The sequence below is a fragment of the Callithrix jacchus genome, chromosome X, assembly GCF_049354715.1.
Source record: "Callithrix jacchus isolate 240 chromosome X, calJac240_pri, whole genome shotgun sequence".
NCBI lineage: Eukaryota > Metazoa > Chordata > Mammalia > Primates > Cebidae > Callithrix > Callithrix jacchus.
Genome location: NC_133524.1, coordinates 115,831,505 through 115,853,474, shown reverse-complemented (window position 1 = coordinate 115,853,474; position 21,970 = coordinate 115,831,505). Strand labels below are relative to the sequence as shown.

Below are 21,970 nucleotides of genomic sequence, written 5' to 3'. Positions count from 1 at the left end.
GGCTCAAGAGAGGCTAGCGTTCGCGTTCTCGCAGTCTTCTTCCGCCACAGTCTTTTGCTTTGACTAGCGGCGGAGCGCGCAACGTGGAGTGACGCGCGGAGGCCAAGTGCTACCCAGGCAGCCACGGCCGTTTCGGAGCTCGGGACTCTAAAATGGCCGAGCAGCTTTCTCCAGGAAAAACGGCGGATCAGGTGTGCACCTTCCTTTTCAAAAAGCCTGGGCGGAAAGGGGCTGCTGGACGCAGAAAGCGCCCGGCCTGCGACCCAGAGCCTGGAGAAAGCAGCAGCAGTAGCGACGAAGGCTGCACTGTGATTCGACCGGAAAAGAAGCGGACGACCCACAATCCAATGATACAGAAGACCCGTGACAGTGGTAGACAGAAGGCGGCTTACGGCAACTTGAGCAGCGAGGAGGAGGTGGAAAATGAGCCCGAGAGTCTCGGCGTGGTTTATAAATCCACCCGCTCGGCGAAACCCGTGGGACCAGAGGATATGGGGGCAACAGCCGTCTATGAGCTGGACACAGAGAAAGAGCGCGATGCACAAGCCATCTTTGAGCGCAGCCAGAAGATCCAGGAGGAGCTGAGGGGCAAGGAGGATGACAAGATCTATCGGGGAATCAACAATTATCAGAAATACATGAAGCCCAAGGATACGTCTATGGGCAATGCCTCTTCCGGGATGGTGAGGAAGGGCCCCATCCGAGCGCCCGAGCATCTACGTGCCACCGTGCGCTGGGATTACCAGCCCGACATCTGTAAGGACTACAAAGAGACTGGCTTCTGCGGCTTCGGAGACAGCTGCAAATTCCTCCATGACCGTTCAGATTACAAGCATGGGTGGCAGATCGAACGTGAGCTTGATGAGGGTCGCTATGGTGTCTATGAGGATGAAAACTATGAAGTGGGAAGCGATGATGAGGAAATACCATTCAAATGTTTCATCTGTCGCCAGAGCTTCCAAAACCCAGTTGTCACCAAGTGCAGGCATTATTTCTGCGAGAGATGTGCACTGCAGCATTTCCGTACCACCCCGCGCTGCTTTGTCTGTGACCAGCAGACCTACGGCGTCTTCAATCCAGCGAAAGAATTGATTGCTAAACTAGAGAAGCATCGTGCTACAGGAGAGGGTGGTGCTTCCAACTTCCCAGAAGACCCCGATGAGGATCCAATTCCCATTACTTAGGCTTCCCATAATTCTTAAATTTAAAAAATAAATATTTTGTTCTTTTGGAAGTCTTAATTCGTGTCCTTTTAGAGAAAGTGACAGAAGGCGGGTGGTGAAGTAGGGTCCTGGATTAAAAGCTTCAAGGTAGGTATAATCGGGATTTTTAGCCCTAGAACACTTTGGCATAAATTATAGAGATGGGAGTAGTTTGAGAAAAGAGCTAGAATTTGCTCGAAGTAGCCAAAGCTATGATGAAAGCAAGAACTCTGAGCCTGTTTATTATATCACATTTCTGTATCACGTAATGTTTACCAGGTACTTTCATGCATTCTTTCTCTTAGGAGCCTGTACTACAAAATATATCAGAGCCAAGGTGTGAGGGAGAGGGGTTGGGTTTGGGCGATTGGTAGCTAGTACCACAGACTTCACGTATGGAAAATGTTCCTTGCTGTCTTGGAAGCAGCAATAGTTAACCCCCCTTCTATGGATGATAAAAGTGATCTGTGCTCTGCTATCCAGTGTGATAGACAGACACTAGCCTCATGTGGCTGTTGACCACTTGAAATGTAGCTAATGACCATATCGGACATAGCTGTTGTAGACTGAACTCGTGAACCTGCAGGGGGACAAAAACATAATATTTTATCATCACCTGAAACTATCTGTGTTCTCACAGACTCTATAATAGCACTGATCATGCCTTATTAAAATTAGTCAGTGTACCTGTCTTTCCAACTGGTTTATGAACTCAGTGACTAGCCTAGTGCTTGGCATATGATAAGCACTTAATAAATAAGCCTAGGGAGGTTTACAAAGAGAGATTGGGGGCAGGGTGCGGTGGCTCATGCCTGTAATCCCAGCACTTTGGGAGGCTGAGGTGGGCAGATCACGAGATCAGGAGTCCTAGACCAGCCTGACCGATAAGGTAAAACCTCATCTCTACTGAAAATACAAAACTTAGCCGGGCATGTTGGCACTTGCCCGGCTAGTGCCACCATGGTGTCATGGTGGCCTGTAGTCCCAGATACACGGGAGGCTGAGGCAGGAGAATCGCTTGAACCTGGGAGGTTGCAGTCAGCTGAGATTGTGCCACTGCACTCCAGCCTGGGCAGCGGCAGAGTGAGACTCCGTCTCAAAAAAAAAAAAGAGAGAGAGAGATTGGAGCCAAAGCCTTGAATTTAAGTTGAGGAACATTGACTATATTCTGTAGGCAGTGGGAGAGATAGAGATTTGGGAAGAGAACACAATCAGACTTGGGTTTTTCTTGTTTGTTTGTTTGTTTTTATAGTGTTACTGTCTTGGGCTATAGGTTGGATCATAGGGAGATGGAAGACAAGAGGCAGGGAGGCCAGTTAGGCCAAATGATTTTTTTTTTCAGTCTCCGTAGAGACTGTCAAAAATTGCCAACGCTGACTATATTTCAAATCATCATGGTGGGGTATTGGGAAAAGTTTTCAATTAGCAATAATCGCGCCTCGGATAAACCTCATTGGCTACGATACTACCACTGCGCAAAGCTAGGCCAAATGATTTTTATTGATATGATTCGAATTTGGGCTAATCCTAAAAACAGATGCAAGAATAAATTCTGGGTTAATAGTTTTTATTCACCTTCATTAATCCATTTAAAAGTTTTTTTTTTTTTTGAGACTGAGACTTGCTCTGTCGCCCAGGCTAAAGTGCATTGACGGGATCTTGGCTTACTGCAACCTCTGCCTTCCGGGTTAAAGTGATTCTCCTGCCTCAGCCTCCCAAGTGGCTTGGACTACAGGTGTGCACCACCATGCTTGGCTAATTTTTGTATTTTTAGTAGAGATGGGGTTTCACCATATTGGTCAGGCTGGTCTTGAACTCCTGAATTCGTGATCTGCCCTCCTCGGCCTCCCAAAGTGCTGGCATTACATGTGTGAGCCATCACACCCAGCCTAAAGATATTCTTTGAGTAGCTACTCTTTATCAGGCACTGTGCTTGGTATGGGGGATGTTAGCAGTGAACAAGACACACAGCCCATACCCTCATGGAGCTGGACATTAAATAATGACTGTTTGTTTCTGAGACAGAGTCTCACTGTATCACCCAGGCTGGAGTGCAGTGGTGTGATCTCAGCTCACTGTAACCTCTGCCTCCCAAGCTGGTCTCGAACTCCTGACCTCATGTGATCTGTCTGCCTTGGCCTCCCAAAGTGCTGGGATTACAGGTGTGAGCCACCGTGACCTGCCTGTTTTGTTTTGTTTTTTTAATTACAAATAGGGTCTCCCTATGTCGCCCAAGCCAGTCTCAAACTCCTGGCTTCAAGCAGTCCTCCCACCTCAGCTTCCTAACTCACTAGGATTACAGGCATGAGCCACATACCTGGCCTAGGAAAGCATTTTGAAAAGTGTCATGTCCTACACAAAGCTTCAGACGAAAAAGAAAGAAATGAAAAGTGTCCTGGAGGTGAGTCACAGTGGCTCACGCCTGTAATCCCAGCATATTTGGAGGCCGAGATGGGAGGATCACTTGAGGCCAGCCAGGAGTTGGAGACCAGCCTGGACAACAGGGAAACCTCCGTCTCTACAAAAAAAAAAAAAAAAAAAAAAAAACAAGCAAAAAAGCTGGGTGTGGTGATGTGCACCTGTAGTCCCAGCTACTCAGGAAGCTGAGGTGAAGGATCCCTTGAGCCCAGAAGATTAAGGCTGCAGTGAGCTGTGACTGTACTACTATACTCCAACCTGGGTGACAGACCCTGTCTCAAAAACAAAACAAAAAAGAAATATGGCAATGAGTAGCAAAAGAACCAGAAAAATTGTTCATTTTTTTTTAACCATTTCTGAGAATTTATACTAAAAAAGTTATTCAGGTTTGGGCACAGTGTCTCATGCCTGTAATCCCAGGACTTCAGGAGGCCAAGATTAGAAGATCACTTGAGCTCAGGAGTTCGAGACCAGCCTGGGCAACATAGCGAGACTCCCATCTCTAAAAAATAAAAATAAAAAAAGTTATTCAAAAGTAGAATCTGAGTCACAGCACCAAAAAAAAAAAAAAAAAAAATTTTTTTTAGGTAGAATAAAGCTTTATGGAAAAAGATATGCTTTGAGTTATAATCTCTTACATAAGCTGAGAGAAAAGGTCCAGGAGAAAACACAGATGATAAAAGGTGAAAGAATGCTGCTGATGACTAAATTCTAGGAGGTAGAACAGAAAAGTGACAGAATTAAGAGCATAAATCAGTCTTGAAGAGTTGAGAGGGCAAGAGAAAGATGGCATTTGTGTACTATTCCACATGACATTTTTGAATAATACTTGTCTGTGAATCTTTTTTTTTTTTTTTTTGGTTTTGAGACAGGGTCTCACTTTGTCACCCAGGCTCAAGTGCAGTGGTGAGATTTTGGCTCACTGCAACCTCTGCCTCCCAGGTTCAAACCATCCTCCTGCCTCAGCCTCCCGAGTAGTTGGAATTACTACCAGGCATGCACCACCATGCTCAGCTAATTTTTTGTATTTTTAGTAGGGACAGGGTTTCATTAAATGGGCCAGGCTGGTCTGGAAATCCTGGCCTCAAGTGATCTGTGTGCCTTGGCCTCTCAAAGTGCTGGGATTACAGACATGAGTCACTGCACCCTGCCTTGTCTGTAAATTTTGAAAAAGTATACAAAGTACTTGCAAATGAGCATTATTCTGGGGTCCAAAGCATTCAGCAGATTCTTAAAAGGGACCATAACTCCATAAAAGCACCTAAATCAATAGTGAACTCAAAGTACTTTCATGTTTACAAGCTTATGATTACATTTTCTATATGTGAGGAATATTTTCATAACCTTTAATTAAATGGTGCAACTTCATTTCATAGGTGGGAACCAAATAGTTATTCTTACAATTTAAAAGAAACTAAATAGGTGGAGGGAAGCAAGCACTCCAGCAGAGACAAGGTTGCAGCTGGACTGTAAAGGAGCTCACCTAGTTTGAGAAGTCAGGGCTCTTACGTCTCCCCTAGGAAATGAGCCTCAAACTGAGACTCAAGAAGTGAGTTGGAGAAAGAGTATCTCAAGTAGAGGAACAAATATATACTAAGGCCCCAATGTGAGAGACTACCTCCAACTAAAAACTCAAAGCAGTTTAAGGTGGCTGGGGAAAAGAGACAAGGTAGTTAAGGCCAAAGAGCAGAGAACTTGCAAGTCAAGTTAAAGACTTTGGACTTCATCTGAAGAGCAAAAATGCGCCATCAAAGCGTTTTAACGGCCGGGCGTGGTGGCTCACACCTGTAATCCCAACACTTTCGGAGGCCGAGGTGGGCAGATCACCTGAGGTCAGGAGTTCAAGACCTGCCTGGCCAACATGGTGAAACCCCGTCTCTAGTAAAAATACAAAAAATTAGGTGGGTGTGGTGGTGGGCGCCTTTAATCCCAGGTACTCGGGAGGCTGAGGCAGGAAAATCCCTTGAACCTGAGAGGTGTAGGTTGCAGTGAGCTGAGATTGCACCACTGCATTCCAGCCTGGGACACAGAGCAAAATTCTGTCTCACACACACACACACAAAAAGTTGAGGGGGAGTTAAGAAGGAAAATGAGATGATCAGATTTGAATTTCAAAAGATAATTCTGAAGAGTGGGGAATGGGTTGAAGGCAGCCAGACATGAAACAGGGAGGTCAGTTATGGGGGTGGTGCACTGGTCCAGGTAAGATGATGGTACACTAGACTAGACTGGTGGTTGTGAACAAACTTGTCTTGATCACCCACTACATGACAGGCAGTAAACACTGGAGATACAGCCATGACAAAAGCACACAAGTCCCTGCTCTCATACGTACATGAAGTAAACACAGTAGCTCACACTTATAATCCTAGCACTTTAGGAGGCCGAGGCAGGAGGATCACTTGAGGCCAGGAGTTGGAGACCAGCCTGGACAACAAAGTGAGACCCCATCTCCATAAAAAATAAAAAACTTAGCAAGGGAGGGTGGCATGTGCCTGTAGTCCCAGCTACTCAGGAGGTTTAGGCAGGAGGATCCCTTCAGCCTGGGAGTTTGAGGTTGTAGTGAGATGTGATCTGCACTCCAGCCTGGGTGACAGAGTGAGAACTCATCTCAAAAAAAAAAAAAAAAAAAAAGAATTTGCATGAGAGATAGTGACAGGTTTATATATATGTATACCAGATTGCCATGAGTGCTGGGAACAGTGATAAAGCAAGGTAAAGGCCTAAGAGTGCAGGGATCTAGGGAATTGCTATTTTATATACGGTAGTCAAGGAGGGCTTCTTCTGATAAGGTGACATTTGGGCAGAGACCTACATGAAACAGATATTGGGTGGAGGAGCATTCCAGACAGAGAACACCCGGTACAAAGGCCTGAGACAGGAAAGTGCATAAAACACAGCTTTGTAAGAGAACCAGTAATTACAGAAGAACACTTGCATAACCACACTGCAGGTCAAGAAGTACAAAACTGAAAACACTGAAGAAGACCCTTATGGATCCCCTCCAGATCACACCCTCAGGATCACACCCTCAGGTAATCACTTTTTTTTTTTGAGATGAAGTCTCACTCTGTCACCCAGGCTGGAGTGCAGTGACGCGATCTCAGCTCACTGCAGCCTCCGCCTCCTGGGTTTATGCAATCCTCCCACCTCAGCCCCCTGAGTAGCTGGAACTACAGGCGTTGGCCATCACACTGGGGTGATTTTTTTTCCTTTGGTAGAGATGGGGGTCTCCCTATGTTGCCTAGGCTGCTCTGGAACTCCTGGGCTCAAGCAATCCTCGTGTCTCAGCCTCTCAAATTGCTGGGATTACAGATGTGAACTACCACGCCTGGCTGTTGAACCTTTCTTTAAAGCAAACAGTTTAGTGGTATTTAATACATTCGCAATATTGTGCAACTACCACCTCTATATAGTTTCAAAACGTTGTTTTCATCACCCCAGAAGAAAACCCCACACCCGTTAAGCAAATGCTCCTCATTCCCTCCTCCCCTCTGCCAACCCCCCAATCCCTGGTAACCACCAATGTGCATTATCTGTGGATTTAACTGTGTTAGATATTTATTTCTTTTTTTTTTCCCCTGAGACAGAGTCTTGCTCTGTCACCCAGGGTGGGGTGTAATGGCCCGATCTCAGCTCACTGCAACCTCAGCCTCCCGTGTTCAAGCAATTCTCCTGCCTCAGCCTCCTAAGTAGCTAGGATTACAGGCGTGCACCACCACACCCAGCTAATTATTTAAAAAAAAATTTTTTTTTGAGACAAGAGTTTCGCTCTTGTTACCCAGGCTGGAGTGCAATGCCGCGATCTCGGCTCACCACAACCTCCGCCTCCTGGGTTCAGGCAATTCTCCTGCCTCAGCCTCCTGAGCAGCTGTAATTTTTAAATTTTTAGTAGAGATGGGGTTTCACCATGTTGGCCAGGCTGGTCTTGAACACCTGATCTCATGATCCTCCTGTCTCGGCCTCTCAAAGTGCTGGGATTACAGGCGTAAGCCACTGCGCCCGGCCTATGTTAGATTTTTCATATAAATAGAATTGCAATATGCAACCTTTCATGTCTGGCTTCTTTCATTTAGCATAGTTTTTAAGGTTCATCCACATCATAGTATAAATCAGTACTTCCTTTCTATGGCTAAACAAATGTTCCGATGTATGCATATAATACAATTTGCTTATTATGCAATCATCTGTTGATGGATATTTGTGTATTTACCTTTTAGCTCTGACTATGGGTACACATGTATTTGTTTAAGTGTCTGTTTTCAGTTCCTTTGGGTATATACTTAGGAGTGGAGTTGTTGGGTCATATGGCAAGTCTATGTTTAACTTTTTTTTTTTGAGATGGAGTCTCACTCTGTCACCCAGGCTGGAGTGCAGTGGTGTGATATCAGCGCACTGCAACCTCCACTTCCTGAGTTCAAGCAATTCTCCTGCCTCAGCCTCCCAAGAAGCTGGGACTACAGGCATACGCCACCACACCCAGCTATTTTTTGTATTTTTAGTAGAGATGGGGTTTCACCATGTTGGCCAGGATGGTCTCGATCTACTGACCTTGTGATCCGCCCACCTCAGCCTCTCAAAGTGCTGGGATTACAGGCATAAATCACTGCACCCAGCCTGTTTAACTTATATATATATATATCTGTATATACATATATATATAGAGAGAGACAGGATCTCGCTCTGTCGCTCAGGTTAGAGTGCAGTGGCCAGATCATAGTTCACTGAAGCCTCAAACTCTTGGGCTCAAGTGATCTTCCTACCTCAGCCTCCTGAGGAGCTGGGACTACAGGCGCACAATGCCATACCTGGCTAATTATTTTTTTGAGCCAGAGTGTCGCTCTGTCACCCAGATCAGAGTGCAGTGGCACGATCTTGGCTCACTGCAACCTCCACCTCCCAGGTTCAAGTGATTCTCCTGCCTCAGCCTCCTGAGTAGCTAGGATTGCAGGCACCTGCCATCAAGCCCGGCTAATTTTTGTATTTTTAGTAGAGATGGCATTTTGCCTTTTTGGCCAAGCTGGTCTTGAACTCCTAGCCTGAAGTGATACGCCCACCTCAGCCTCCCAAAGTGCTGGGATTACAGGCATGAGTCACCATGCGCAGCTAAATGTTTTACTTCTTTTGACAATGTTTTATAGTATTTAGAGAATAAGTATTGCACTTCCTTTCTTAAACTTATTCCTAATATTTTGTCCTTGATACTGTTGCAAATAGAATAATTTTCTTAATTTCATTTCCAGATTATACATTAACAGTATATAGAAATAAAATAGATTTTTTCCTAATATTTATCTGATGTACTGGAACCATGCTGAACTCATTTATTGGTCCTAGCAGGTTGTTTTTTAGTGGATTCCTTAGGATTTTCTATGTACATGACCATGTCATCTGCCAAGAAAGTTTTAGTTCTTCCTTTCCAATCTGCATATATTTTATTTCATTGTCTTGCCTAATTGCCATCGATGGAGCTTCCAGAACAATGTTGAATAGAGGTAGTGAGATTAGAAATTCTTCTCTTATTCCTGATTTTAGGAGGAAAGCATCCAGCCTGTCACCACTAAGTATATTATTAGCTGTGAGTTTTTTGTAGATGCTCTTTTATCATGAAAAGGAGTTGGATTTGGGGCAAATGCTTTTTCTGCATCTATTGAGATGATTATGTGGTTTTTGCTTTTTATTCTACTGATATGGTCTATTACAGTAATTGATTTTTAGACGTTTTAAAGATAGAAAAACGAAACAAAGTGTTTTTGCTACTCTCACACTCAAGGCAACATTGAACACTTCACCTGAGGTCACCAAAATGTGTAGAGAAATACACACATACACCAACCAAGCAATTCCCCAGCCAACATCAGCTGGATCTCCTCTAAATCAATTCATTTCCAAAACTGTCTACCTGGCGATAGCATCAAATCCCATAGATCCCATACATAGATTTAGGGCTCACTCCCACAAGACTGCCCCCACCTCAAACGCCAACAGTAAGTAGTAGGTTGTCATCTATACTTCTGACCGACGAGCTATAAATTGTGGGTTCCTGCTACCTTCTCCTCAGGTTCCATTAATTTGCTACAGTAGCTCACAGAATGCAGGGAAACACTTTACTTCCATTTACCCATTTATTATAAAGGATGTTACGAAGGATACAGATGAATAGTTAGGTAGCAGAGATGCGTAGGGCAAGGCATGTGAGAAGGGGCACAGAGCTTCTATGCTCTCTCTCTCAGTGAACCACCCTCAAGGTACCTCATGTCTAGCTAGCCAGAAGCTCTCAAAACCCAGTCCTCTGGGAGGCCTCACTACATAGTCATGGTTGATTACGTCACTGGCCATTGGTGCTCAACTCAACCTTCAGCCCTTCTCCCCTCCCCAAAGGTGTAGGTCTGGGGGGCAATGAGGGGTTGAAAGTTCCAACCATCTAATTACATGGTTGGTTCCCCTAGCAACCAGCCCCCATCCTGAGGCTATCCAGGATCCCACCAAGAGTCACCTCATTAGAATAAAAGATGCCACTATGACCCAGGAAATTCTGAGGAATTTAAGAGCTCCATGTCAGAGTTTTCTTTAATCTAATTAATTTTAATTTTTTTTTTTTTTTTTGAGACAAAGTCTCACTCTGTCACCCAGGCTGGAGTGCAGTGGCACAATCTCAGCTCACTGCAACCTCTGCCTCCCAAGTTCAAGCAATTCTCCTGTCTCAGTCTCCCAAGCATCTGGGATTACAGGCACCTGCCACCACACCTGGCTAAGTTTTTGTATTTTTAGTAGAGATGAGGTTTCACCATGTTGGCCAGGCTTGTCTTAAACTCCTGACCTCAAGTGATTCACCCGTCTTGGCCTCCCAAAGTGCTGGGACTACAGGCATGAGCCACCACACCTGGCCTTATTTTATTTATTTATTTAGAGACTGAGTCTCACTCTGTTGCCCAGGCTGGAGTGCAGTGGTGAGATCTTGGCTCACTGCAGCCTCCACCTCCCAGGTTCAAGTCATTCTCCTGCTTCAGCCTCCATAGTAGCTGGGACTACAGGCATGTGCCACCACACCTGGCTAATTTCTTTTTCTTTTGTATTTTTAATAGAGATGGAGTTACACCATGTTGGTCAGGCTGGTCTCAAACTCCTGACCTCAAATGAACTTCCTGCCTTGGCCTCCCAAAGTGCTGGGATTACAGGTGTGAGCCACCATGCCCAGCCGCAAATGATTTTTCTGTGTTTATTTTGTATTCTACATCTTTACTGTTGGAAATAGATACTCAGGGCTGCAAAGAAAAATCAGCACTGAGACAAAGGATCTTTTAGCAAGGCAATCTTTACTTTCTGCAGAAAGGGTGCTGTGCTCCAATTAGTCATTTTGCCACGAGAATACAACAAACAAAGGAAAAACAGACATATTTATACTTTGTGCATTTGAGGTTGTCTTTACTGCTGTGTCCGATCTCTGTTGGCTGGAGCTAGACCTCCCAATCTAAAACTAAAACTTGATTGTGTAACAACTTAAAACTTTTCTAAACAGGTAAAAGCAACAGAGAACAAAAAGGAAGTCTAAATAAGGAAGGGGCATAGGCTGTGAGCTGGGACATGCCTGTGAGCACCTCCAGCACAGATACAAGGACAGAATGTACTACGTGCCTGTGAGCATGTCTAACAGCTACACAGGATAGGGCTTAACAAAGGGACTAGCAAAAAGCAGGAAGGCTTTGAAGAAAGTTAGTCTTTAAAAGAGACTATTATTTCTAACATTTATTAATATTATTCTTTAACAAGAAAGGAAACTTTGAAGAGGAACTTTTCTACTTCGCACATTTACTGAATTAGGATACCAAGAATAAACAAAGGGGAAAGGATAGTCTTGTCAATAAATGGTTTTGGGCTGGACAAGGTGGCTCAGGCCTATAATCCCAGCACTTTGGGAGGCTGAGGCAGGAGGATCGCTCAAGCCCAGGCGTTCAAGACCAGACTGGGCAACATAGTGAGACCCTGTCTCTATGAAATATAAAAAAGTAGCCAGGTGTGGTGGTGTGCATTTGTGATCCCAGCTGCTTAGGAGGCTGAGGCAGAAAGATCGCTTGAGCCCAGGAGGTCAAGGTTGCAGTGAGCTGTGATGGCACCACTGCACTCCAGCCTGGGTGACAGAGCAAGACCTTGTCCCCCACAAAAAAAAATTAGCTGGATGTGCTGGTACACACCTGTGGTCCCAGCTACTCCAGAGTCTGAGGTGAGAAGATCACTTGAGCCTAGGCATTCAAGGCTGCAGTGAGCAATATTCATGCCTCTAAAAAAAAAAAAAAATAGCCCCAAATTAGAAACAACCAAAATGGTCAAAAACAATAGAATGACATCTGGTAAACAGGGAAATCCAAGAAAGGCAAAATTAAATCCCAGGATAACACCTACATAGCAGGCCGATCAACCAAGCAATTGAGGAGTAGGAGGGGAGATGGTGGGAGGAAAGAGATGTCTCCAAATGGAAGAAAAAAATTAATAAATTACCTGATACATTTGCCCTTATAGAGTAGGGTTTTACATCTCTGGAGGAGTTTTCATTTATTATTTTTTTTGAAATGGGGTGTTCTGGCCAGGTGCCATGACTCATGCATGTAATCCCAGCACTTTGAGAAGTCAAGGCAGGCAGACCACCTGTGATCAGGAGTTAGAGAACAGCCTAGCTAACTTGGTGAAACCCCATCTCTACTAAAAATAAAAAATTAGCTGGGCATTGTGGTGTGCACCTGTAAACCATGCTACTCGGGAGGCTGAGGCATGAGAATCGCTTGAACCCAGGAGGCGGAGGTTGCAGTGAGCCAAGATCACACCAACCCACTCCAGCCTGGGCGACAAGAGCAAAACTCTGTCTCAAAAAAAAAAAAAAAAGAAGAAAGAAAGAAAGAAAAAAGAAAAGAAAAGAAAGAAAGAAATGGGGTCTTCCTATGTTACTCAGGCTGGATTCAAAACTTCTGGGGTCAAGGGAAACTCCCACCTCAGCCTCTCTAGTTGGGACTACAGGTCCACAACATCACCACATCCACTTCTTTGGAGGAGTCTGATGGAATAAATAGTAATAGGTACAAGGAAACAAATAAATTAAACAAAATAACCAAAGCAATTATTTATTAACTCCAGGAGAAAAAAATGTCATATAAGAAAGCATAGGCTGGGCACAGTGGCTCACGCCTATAATCCCAGCACTTTGGGAGGCTGAGGTGGGTGGATCACCTGAGGTCGGGAGTTTGAGACTAGCCTAACCAACTAGGAGAAACCCTGTCTCCACTAAAAGTACAAAAAAAAATTAGCTGGACCTGGTGGTGCATGCCTGTAATCACAGCTACTAGGGAGGCTGAGGCAGGAGAATCACTTGAACTCGGGAGGTGGAGGTTGCAGTGAGCCAAGATCATGCCATTGCACTCCAGCCTGGGCAACAAGAGCGAAACTCCATCTCAGAAAAAGGAAAAAGAAGAAGAAGAAGAAAGCATAAAGGCCAGGTGCAGTGGTTCACGCCTGTGATCTCACACTTTGGGAGGCCAAGGTGGGTGGATCTCTGGAGCCCAGGAGTTCAAGACCAGCTGGGTCAACGTGGCAAGACCCCATCTCTATAAAAAATATTTTTTAAAATTAGCCATGAAGATCAAGTTCACAAATGTTCTGGAGGAAAAAGGAAAAAAGAAAAAAAACTTACCCATGGCCGGGCACGGTGGCTCAAGCCTGTAATTCCAGCACTTTGGGAGGCCAAGGCGGGCAGATCACGAGGTCAAGAGATTGAGACATCCTGGCCAACATGGTGAAACCCCGTCTCTACTAAAAATACAAAAATTAGCTGGGCGTGGTGGCGTGTGCCTGTAATTCCAGCTACCTGGGAGGCTAAGGCAGGAGAATTGCTTGGACCCGGGAGGCAGAGGTTGCAGTGAGCCGAGATTGTGCCATTGCACTCCAGCCTGGCACCTGGCGACAGAGCGAGACTCTGTCTCAAAAAAAAAAAAAAAAAAAAAAGTTAGCCAGGTAGGTGTCACACACTTGTAGTCCCGGCTACTCAGGAGGCTGGGGAGGAGAATCTCTTGAGCCCAGAAAAGTCAAGGCTGCAGTGAGCCATGATTCCACCACTGCACTCCATCCTGGGCAACAAAGCAAGACCCTGTGTCAAAAAGAAATAAAGAAAGGAAGCATAATAACAATATACATGTATGTGTTTCAGCTATGAACAATATGTAAGTCATAATGTTAACACTGGATTATAATTTAATTTAAAAATATAATCAAATAATAAAGATGGGGTAAGGGGAACTATATGAGAGAGCAAGAGTTTCCACTGTAAATAAATCCTGTTAGAAGCACTATTTTTATTTACTTGCGGTTTGCCAGTCGCTGCCACTTAAGTAATTAATAACAGACATGATTTCCAAACCAGCAGTATTTTTTTAATCAGCATTTATTGTTAATTAAATTATTATTATTATTATTATTATTTTGAGATAGGATCTCCCTCTGTTACCCAGGCTGGAGTGCAGTGGTGCGATCTTGGCTCACTGCAACCTCCACCTTCCGGGTTCAAGCGATTCTCCTGCCTCAGCCTCCTGAGTAGCTGGGATTACAGGTTCCCACCACCAGGCCCGGCTAATCTGTGTATTTTTTTTTTTTTTTAGTAGAGACAGGGTTTCACCATGTTGGCCAGCTGAGTCTCAAACTCCTGAGCTAGAGTGATCTGCCTGCCTTGGCCTCCCAAAGTGTTGTGATTACAGATCTGAGCCACTGTGCCCAGCCGCTAGCACTATTTTCTATAGTAGACCTGTTTTTGATGTCTTGAAATTTCTCCAAAACCTGTTTTACAAGCTACTGGAGTTAATACAAGCCTTAACACTGGATGGGTAAAGACAGTTTCTTCGGTAAAAATATTATGGTAGGTAGGCCGGGCGCAGTGGCTCACGCCTGTAATACCAGCATTGTGGGACACCAAGGCGGGTGGATCACAAGGTCAGGAGTTCAAGACTAGCCTGGCCAACATGGTGAAACCCCATCTCTACTAAAAATACAAAAATTAGTGTGGTGGTGGGCGCCTGTAATCTCAGCTTCTCGGGAGGCTGAGGCTGATAATTGCTTGAACATGGGAGGCGGAGGTTGCAGTGAGCTGAGATTGCACCACTGAACTCCAGCCTGGGGGAAAAAATGAGACTCTGTCGAAAAAAAAATATTACAGTAAGAGTCCTTGACTCCTTATACTGAATGCTGGGAAGGCATAAGAGAGAGGACTCCTGTACCTAACAATAAAGAATAAAGGGTAGCCCAATTTTATCTTACTCGGAAACATGTAAACAAAGTTTCTTAGCTAACTGGATCTTAAATATTCTCTATTTTCAGCTTTTTTTTTTTTTTTTGAGATGGAGTCTGGCTCTGTCGCCCAGGCTGGAATGCGGTGGCGCAATCTCAGCTCACTGCAACCTCCACATCCCAGATTCAAACGATTCTTGTGGCTCAGCCTCCCAAGTAGCTGGGATTACAGGCCCCTGTCACCACACCTGGCTAATTTTTGTATTTTTGGTAGAAACAGGGTTTTGCCATGTTAGTGCCTTATAAGTGGCTATTTAGTTGTTTACCAGCTGGGCGCAGTAGCATGAGGCTGAGGCAGAAGGAGGTCAAGGCTGCAGCAAGCTATGATCACATCACTGCTCTCTAGCCTGGGCCACAGAGCAAGACCCTGTCTCCAAAAAAAAAAAAAAAAATTATTGACCATACACAAATGAGAAATGTTTCTGATCTCAATTTTTTTCTATATATTCCTCTTTGATGTGTTTTTTCTTTTTTTCTTTTTCTTTTTTTTTTTGAGATGGAGTCTCATTCTGTCACCCACGCTGAAGTACAGCGGCACAATCTTGACTCACTGCAACCTCTGCCTCCCAGGTTCAAGTGATTCTCATGCCTCAGCTTTCCAAGCAGCTGGAATTACAGGCACCTGCCACCATACCCAGCTAATTTTAGTATTTTTAGTAGAGTCGGGGTTTTGCCAAGTTGGCCAGGCTGGTCTTGAACTCCTGACCTCGGGTGATCCGCCCGCCTCAGCCTCCCAAAGTGCTAGGATTACAGGCATGAGCCAGCGTGCCCAGACTGATGTGTTTTTTCTTTGGAGGCTTTTTGTAGCCCATAATTCCTCAAACCTGAATTTCTATAAGTTCCATTATTTCTCTAATGATCTTCCCTTACTTTTTTTTTTTTTTTTTTTTTTTGAGATGGTGTCTCACTCTGTTGCCCAGGGTGGAATGCAATGGCGTGGTCTCCGCTTACTGTAACCTCCACCTCCCGGGTTCAAGCAATTCTCCCGCCTCAACCTCCCGGGTAGCTGGGATTACAGGCGCCCACGACCACACCCGGCTAATTTTTGTATTTTTAGTAGGGACACGGTTTCACTATGTTGGCCAGGCTGGTCTTGAACTCCTGACCTCATGATCCATACACCTTGGCCTCCCAAAGTGCTGGAATTACACGAGTGAACCACCACACCCAGCTAATTTTTGTATTTTTTAGTAGAGACGGGGTTTTACCATGTTGGGCAGGATGGTCTCGATCTCCTGACTTCGTGATTCGCCTGCCTCATCCTCCCAAAGTGCTGGGATTACAGGTATGAGTCACCATGTCTGGCCAATTTTCTACTCTTATACCTGTAAAATTATTCCCTGAGAAAATTAAACATTTTCAGGATTTTTTAAAGCTTACTGGATTTACTTACAAGTTTACATGTGTGCTGCTGGGCATGGTGGCTCGCGCCTGTAATCGAAGGACTTTGGGAGGCTGAAGTGAGAAGTTCACTTGAGCTCAGGAGTTGAGAACAGCCTGGCCAGCCTGGTGAAATCATGTCTCTACTAAAAATACAGAAACTAGCCCCATGCCTGGCACCTGTAATCCCAGTTACTTGGGAAGCTGAGGCAGAAGAATAGCTTGAACCTGGGAGGTGGAAGCTGCAGTGAGCCAAGATCACACCACTGCACTCCAGCCTGGGCAAAGGAGCGAGACTCCATCTCAAAAAAATAAAAAAAGAAGTTTACATGTGTTTTACAGTTTGAACATCCTTTATCTGAAAATCCCAAATCTGAAACTTTTTGAGCACTCACATGATATCACAAGTGGAAAATTTCACACCTGACCTCTTGTGACAGGCCACAGTCAAAACATAGGCAAATAACACACAGTTTATTCAGTGTCTCCAAGGGAAAAAGAAAATTACATTCAGGCTCTGTGTATAAGGGGTATATGAAACATAAATGAATTTCGTGTTGAGACTTGGGTCCCATCTCCAAGATACCTCATTACATATATGCAAATATACCAAAATGCCTAACACTTCTGAAATCCAAAACACTTCTGGCCTGAAGCATTTCAGATAAGGCATACTCAACTTGTATTCTCCCCTCAGAATCTAATGTCACTCTTCCAAGGCTCAGCTACCGATTTTAAACTCAAAACTTTTCTTTAATTGAGAAATTCACCTCTGTTTCCCATGTGACTGAATTCCTTATATCATATTGTTCGTTACCTCCTCCTGTTTTTTGTGAGATGAAGTCTAACTCTGTCGCCTAGGCTTGAGTGCAGTGGTGCAATCTCGGCTCACTGCAATCGCTACCTCCTGGGTTCAAGCGATTCTCCTGCCTCAGCCTCCTGAGTAGCTGAGATAACAGGTGCTCACCACCACTTCTGGCTAATTTTTGTATTTTAGTAGTGATGGGAACAAATATTGATGTGTGTGATGGATTATATATTGCTTGCTGAGAGATGATGGCCAGGAACACCGAGTGGTCACTAGGCAGAAAACTGCTCAGGGCGTTATAGGATAGTAAGCAATATGTACTGGTCATGCGCTAGTTAAACCAGTTCTTTTTTTTTTTTTTTTTTTTTTTTGAGACAGAGTCTTGCTCTGTCACCAGGCGCCAGGCTGGAGTGCAGTGGTTCGATCTCGGCTTACTGCAACCTCTGCGTCCCAGGTTCAAGCAATTCATCTGCCTCAGCCTCCTGAGTAGCTGGGACCACAGGTGCAAGCCACCACACCCAGCTAATTTTTGTATTTTTTAGTAGAGACGGGATTTCAGCATGGTCTCGATCTCTTGACCTCATGATCCACCTGCCTCGGCCTCTCAAAGTGCTGTGAGCCACTGCACCCGACCTAAACCAGTTCTTAAAATGCAGGATACATGACCCTGCCCCCATTTCTCCCTCGTAAAGAATGCTTTCTGGTTTATTTTTAATTAGCAGTGAACAGGCATTAGTTGCTTGCCTAGTTTATCTTTATTCCATGAAAAAACATAGAACACCTGCTCATTAAAAATAATCACTCCTTCAGAAAGAATAAATACGTGAGTCAGAGTCTGCTCTGGGCTTTTCCGATGGGAGTGCTGTCAGCCCCCTGATGTCCAACTCTGATTCCCACTTTTGCACTCTATCTTTGTTTCTTAATTCCTTCAGTGCCACCTGGGTTGGGGTCTCCACCGCTGAGGTGGTCTCTGCATAGTAGAGACAGGGTTTCACCATGTTGGCCAGGCTGGTCTCAAACTCCTCACCTCAAGTGATCCGCTCACCTCAGCCTCCCAAAGTGTTGAGATTACAGGCATGAGCCACTGTGCCCTGCCATCTCCTCCTGTTTTATGTCATTAGTAGACATGGGGGAATAGCTGGTTAACATCCTTTGTTATAATCCTTCAACCGTGGGAAGCTACTTCAAATAATTATACTATGTAAGCCTCCTTTATGCACTGACTGGGAGGGAGTCCAAAGTTCTCAAACCTATTTTTAACTTGCCTAATTCATAAAATATTACCCTCTTTTTCATAGGTAATATTAGGATCAGTAGGCACTCATGTGAAATAATTTTTTGTACTGTACGAATTATCCAGTTCCTTCCCTAATAGTCTGTTTAGAATTTGGATAATTTCAGAGCTGATCTAGGTCAATAATTAATTAAAAACAACAATGGATAAGTCAATTTTATCTTGAAATTGGATGTTAAACCACCTTTTAAGCTGGGTAGAGCTGAACACCAGGCAGTTCCACAAGATTTCCAGAAGGAGTGTTATTTGTGAAAGAAATTAATATAAAAGGGGCAAGACAATTTATTAAAAGTAGCCTGTTCAATGAAGGGTAGGGAAGATGTTTTAAAGTAAGGTTCTTCTGAATGTGTATAGATATTTGCTTTCTGGATTGTTGTTGTTGTTGTTTTATTTTATTTTATTTTTTGAGACACAGTCTTGCTCTGTCACCAGGCTGGAGTGCAGAGGCTCACTGCAACCTCTGCCTCCCTGGTCCAAGTGATTCTCCTGCCTCAGGCTCCCAAGTAGCTGGAGCTACAGGTGCACGTCACCACTCCCAGTTAATTTTTGTATTTTTAGTAGAGATGGAGTTTCACCATGTTGAACAGGATGCTTTTGATCTCTTGACCTCATGATCAGCCTGACTTAGCCTACCAAAGTGAGCCACTGTGCCCGTCCTTTTTTTTTTCATTTTTTTTTTTTTAAGCAGGGTATTGTTCTGTTGCCCAAGTTGGAGCACAGTGGCGCAATCACAGCTCACTGCAGCCTTAACCCTCAGACTCAAACTATCCTCCTGCCTCAGCTTCCTGAGTAGCTGAGACTACATGCCACCACACTTGGCTAATTTTTTAATTTTTTGCGGAGATGAGTTTCACCATGCTGCCTAGACTGATCTCGAGCTCCTGGGCTCAAGTAATCCTCCAACCTCAGCCTCCCAAAATGTTGGGATTACAGTCAGAGCCTCATTCTGCTTTTCTTTTCTTTTTCTTTTCTTTTTTTTTTTTTATTTTTGAGTCTCGCTCTGTCATCAGGCTGGAGTGCAGTGGTGCAATCTCAGCTCACTTCAACTTCTGCCTCTCGGGTTCAAGCGATTCTCCTGCCTCAGCCTCCCGAGCAGCTGGGATTACAGGCATGCGCCACCATACTCGGCTAATTTTTTGTATTTTTAGTGGAGATGGGGTTTCACCATGTTGGCTAGGCTGGTCTCAAACTCCTGATCTTGTGATCTGCCCGCCTCAGCCTCCCAAAGTGCTGGGATTACAGGAGTGAGCCACTGTGCCCAGCCCCTCCTCCTTCTGCTTTTCTAAAGTGGGGTCCCAAACATAATACTGCTCATCATCAGAAGTGGGAAGAGGAACCTTGGAGCATACAGTGAAACTGTGAGAATCAGTGATATGAGGGACTTTAGGGATAGCTCTCTTTCTTCCTCTCTCACACACACATGCACACACATAGTCTTGCTCTCCCCCTTGCTTGGTGGAGAGGAGCCATATCACCATCCCTGTTTTGTTTTGTTTCTTTTGGTCTGGAATAAATAACATCATAATATGTTGCAATAACCAAAAGGATAGAAAGGCACACAGTGGAAACTGTATGAAAAGGTGCTCAATCATCAGAGACATGCAAAGTGAAACTACGATGAGCTACCTCTACACAAGCACCAGACAATGCCAGATGCCGGGAAGGATAGGAAGCAATCAGGACTCCCACACACTGCTGGTAAGTGTCAACTGGTATAACCCCACTGGAAAATTCTATGGTACTATCTACTAAAGTTGAGCATATGCTTACTCGGTGATCCAGCAATTCCACTCCTAGGTATGTGTCTTACATGAATCATCAAACAATATGTACTAAAATATTCAGGGTAGCACTATTTGCATTAGCCCCTAAGAGAGGGATAAATAAATTGTGGTAGACTCATACAACGGAATATCACATAGCAGTTAAAGGAATACTCCACAGCTACATATAACATAAATGAATCTCAGTCATAAATATTGAGAGGAAGAAGCCTAACATAAAAGAATACATGCTATATGATTCAGTTTACATAAAGTTCAAAACAGATAAAATCAATAGTGTTAGAAGTCATTTCTAGAAGGATGTAGCTGCTAAAAAAGAAAAAGGAAAAAGGATGGTGGTATTCTTGGTGGGGGGAATGACTGGGAAGGAGCAGGAGAGAGCATCTGTAGTGCTGGCAGTGTTTTGTTTCTTGATCTACCTGCTGGATACATAAGTGTGTTCATTTTGTGAAAATTCAGCAAGCTATATGCTTACTTTCTGTGCACTTGACTGTACATGTGTTATACTGCAATTAAAAGTTTAATTAAAAAGGAAGTCTAGCCAGGTGTGGTGGCTCACTCCTGTAATCCCAGCACTTTGGGAAGACAAGGTGGCCGGATCACCTGGGGTCAGGAATTCAAGACCAGCCCAACCAACAAGGTGAAACCTCGTCTCTACTAAAAATACAAAAATGAGCCAGGTGTAGTGGCACATGCCTGTAGTCCCAGCTACTTGGGCGGCTTAGGCAAGAGAATCGTTTGAAGGAGGCAGAGGTTGCAGTGAGCCAAGATCGCGCCTTTGCACTCCAGCCTGGGCGACAAGTGTGAAACTCCATCTCAAAAAAAAAAAAAAAAAAAGTATACAGTATGTGTTAGGCAGAATAACATCTCCCCCAAAGTTGTACAAATCCTAATCCTCAGAACCCATGACTATGTTAGGTTATATGGCAAAAGGAAATTAAGGTTGCTAATCAGCTGTCCCTAAAATAGGGAGATTATCCTGGATTTTACAGGTGGATACAATGTAATCACAGGAATCCTTAAAAGTGAAAGGGGAAAAAGGGAGGCCAGGAGTTGGAGACCAGCCTGGGCAACACAGTGAGACCCCCTTCTCTATAAAAATAAAAATAAATTAGCTGGGCATGGTGGTGTGCACCTGTAGTCCCAGCTATTTGGAAGGTTAAGGCAGGAGGATCACTGAACCCAGGAATTTAAGGCTTCAGTGAGCTGTGATCCTGAAAAAAAAAACCTAGAATGGCAAGGCAGAGAGTAAGAGATAGAGACAACAGACAGAAGCAGGGGCAGGGTCAGAGAGAGATGCTATGCTTCTGGCTTTGAAGACAAAGGAAGGGTTCACAAGCCAAGGAATATGAGCCACCTCAAGAATCAGAAAAAGTCAAGGAAATCGATTATCTCCTAGAGCCTCCAGGAAGGAACTCAGTCCTGCCAACACCTTGATTTTAGCCCCAGTGAGCCCCATTTTGGATTGCTTTTTTTTTTCCACTTCACAGGACAAAACTAAAACCTTGTTGGACTTTTAACCTACAGAACTATAATACACTTGCATTATTTAAATCCATTAAAGTTGCAGTAATGTTATAGCAGTAATAGGAAGTTGGTGTGGGGGAAGATCAAGTGTTCAGTTCAGTTTTGGATGCATTCAGTGGCTGAACATGTTAGATGTCTTAAGTGGAGATGTTAATTAGACAGTTGGATATATGAATCTGTAATTCATCACGGAGGTATGGGCTGGAGATGTACATTCTTTTTTTTTTTTTTTTTT

The 21,970-nt window shown here is 44.2% G+C and overlaps 1 protein-coding gene and 1 non-coding gene across 2 annotated transcripts; one reads left to right on the top strand and one right to left on the bottom strand.

The window, feature by feature from the left end:
• Positions 1-51: 51 nt before the first annotated feature.
• RNF113A (ring finger protein 113A) lies at positions 52-1,234 on the top strand. The gene has a single exon (XM_002763213.6). The coding sequence runs from the start codon at positions 153-155 to the stop codon at positions 1,182-1,184; it is 1,032 nt and encodes a 343-aa protein (XP_002763259.1). The 5' UTR covers positions 52-152; the 3' UTR covers positions 1,185-1,234.
• Positions 1,235-2,544: 1,310 nt separating this feature from the next.
• On the bottom strand, positions 2,545-2,685 carry LOC118150694 (U4 spliceosomal RNA). The gene has a single exon (XR_004738851.1). It is a non-coding gene; the product is annotated as a U4 spliceosomal RNA (small nuclear RNA).
• Positions 2,686-21,970: the final 19,285 nt, after the last annotated feature.

Bases quoted from the DNA above. Each gene is read 5' to 3' on its own strand.
- RNF113A (XM_002763213.6), top strand. From the start codon at position 153: ATGGCCGAGCAGCTTTCTCCAGGAAAAACGGCGGATCAGGTGTGCACC.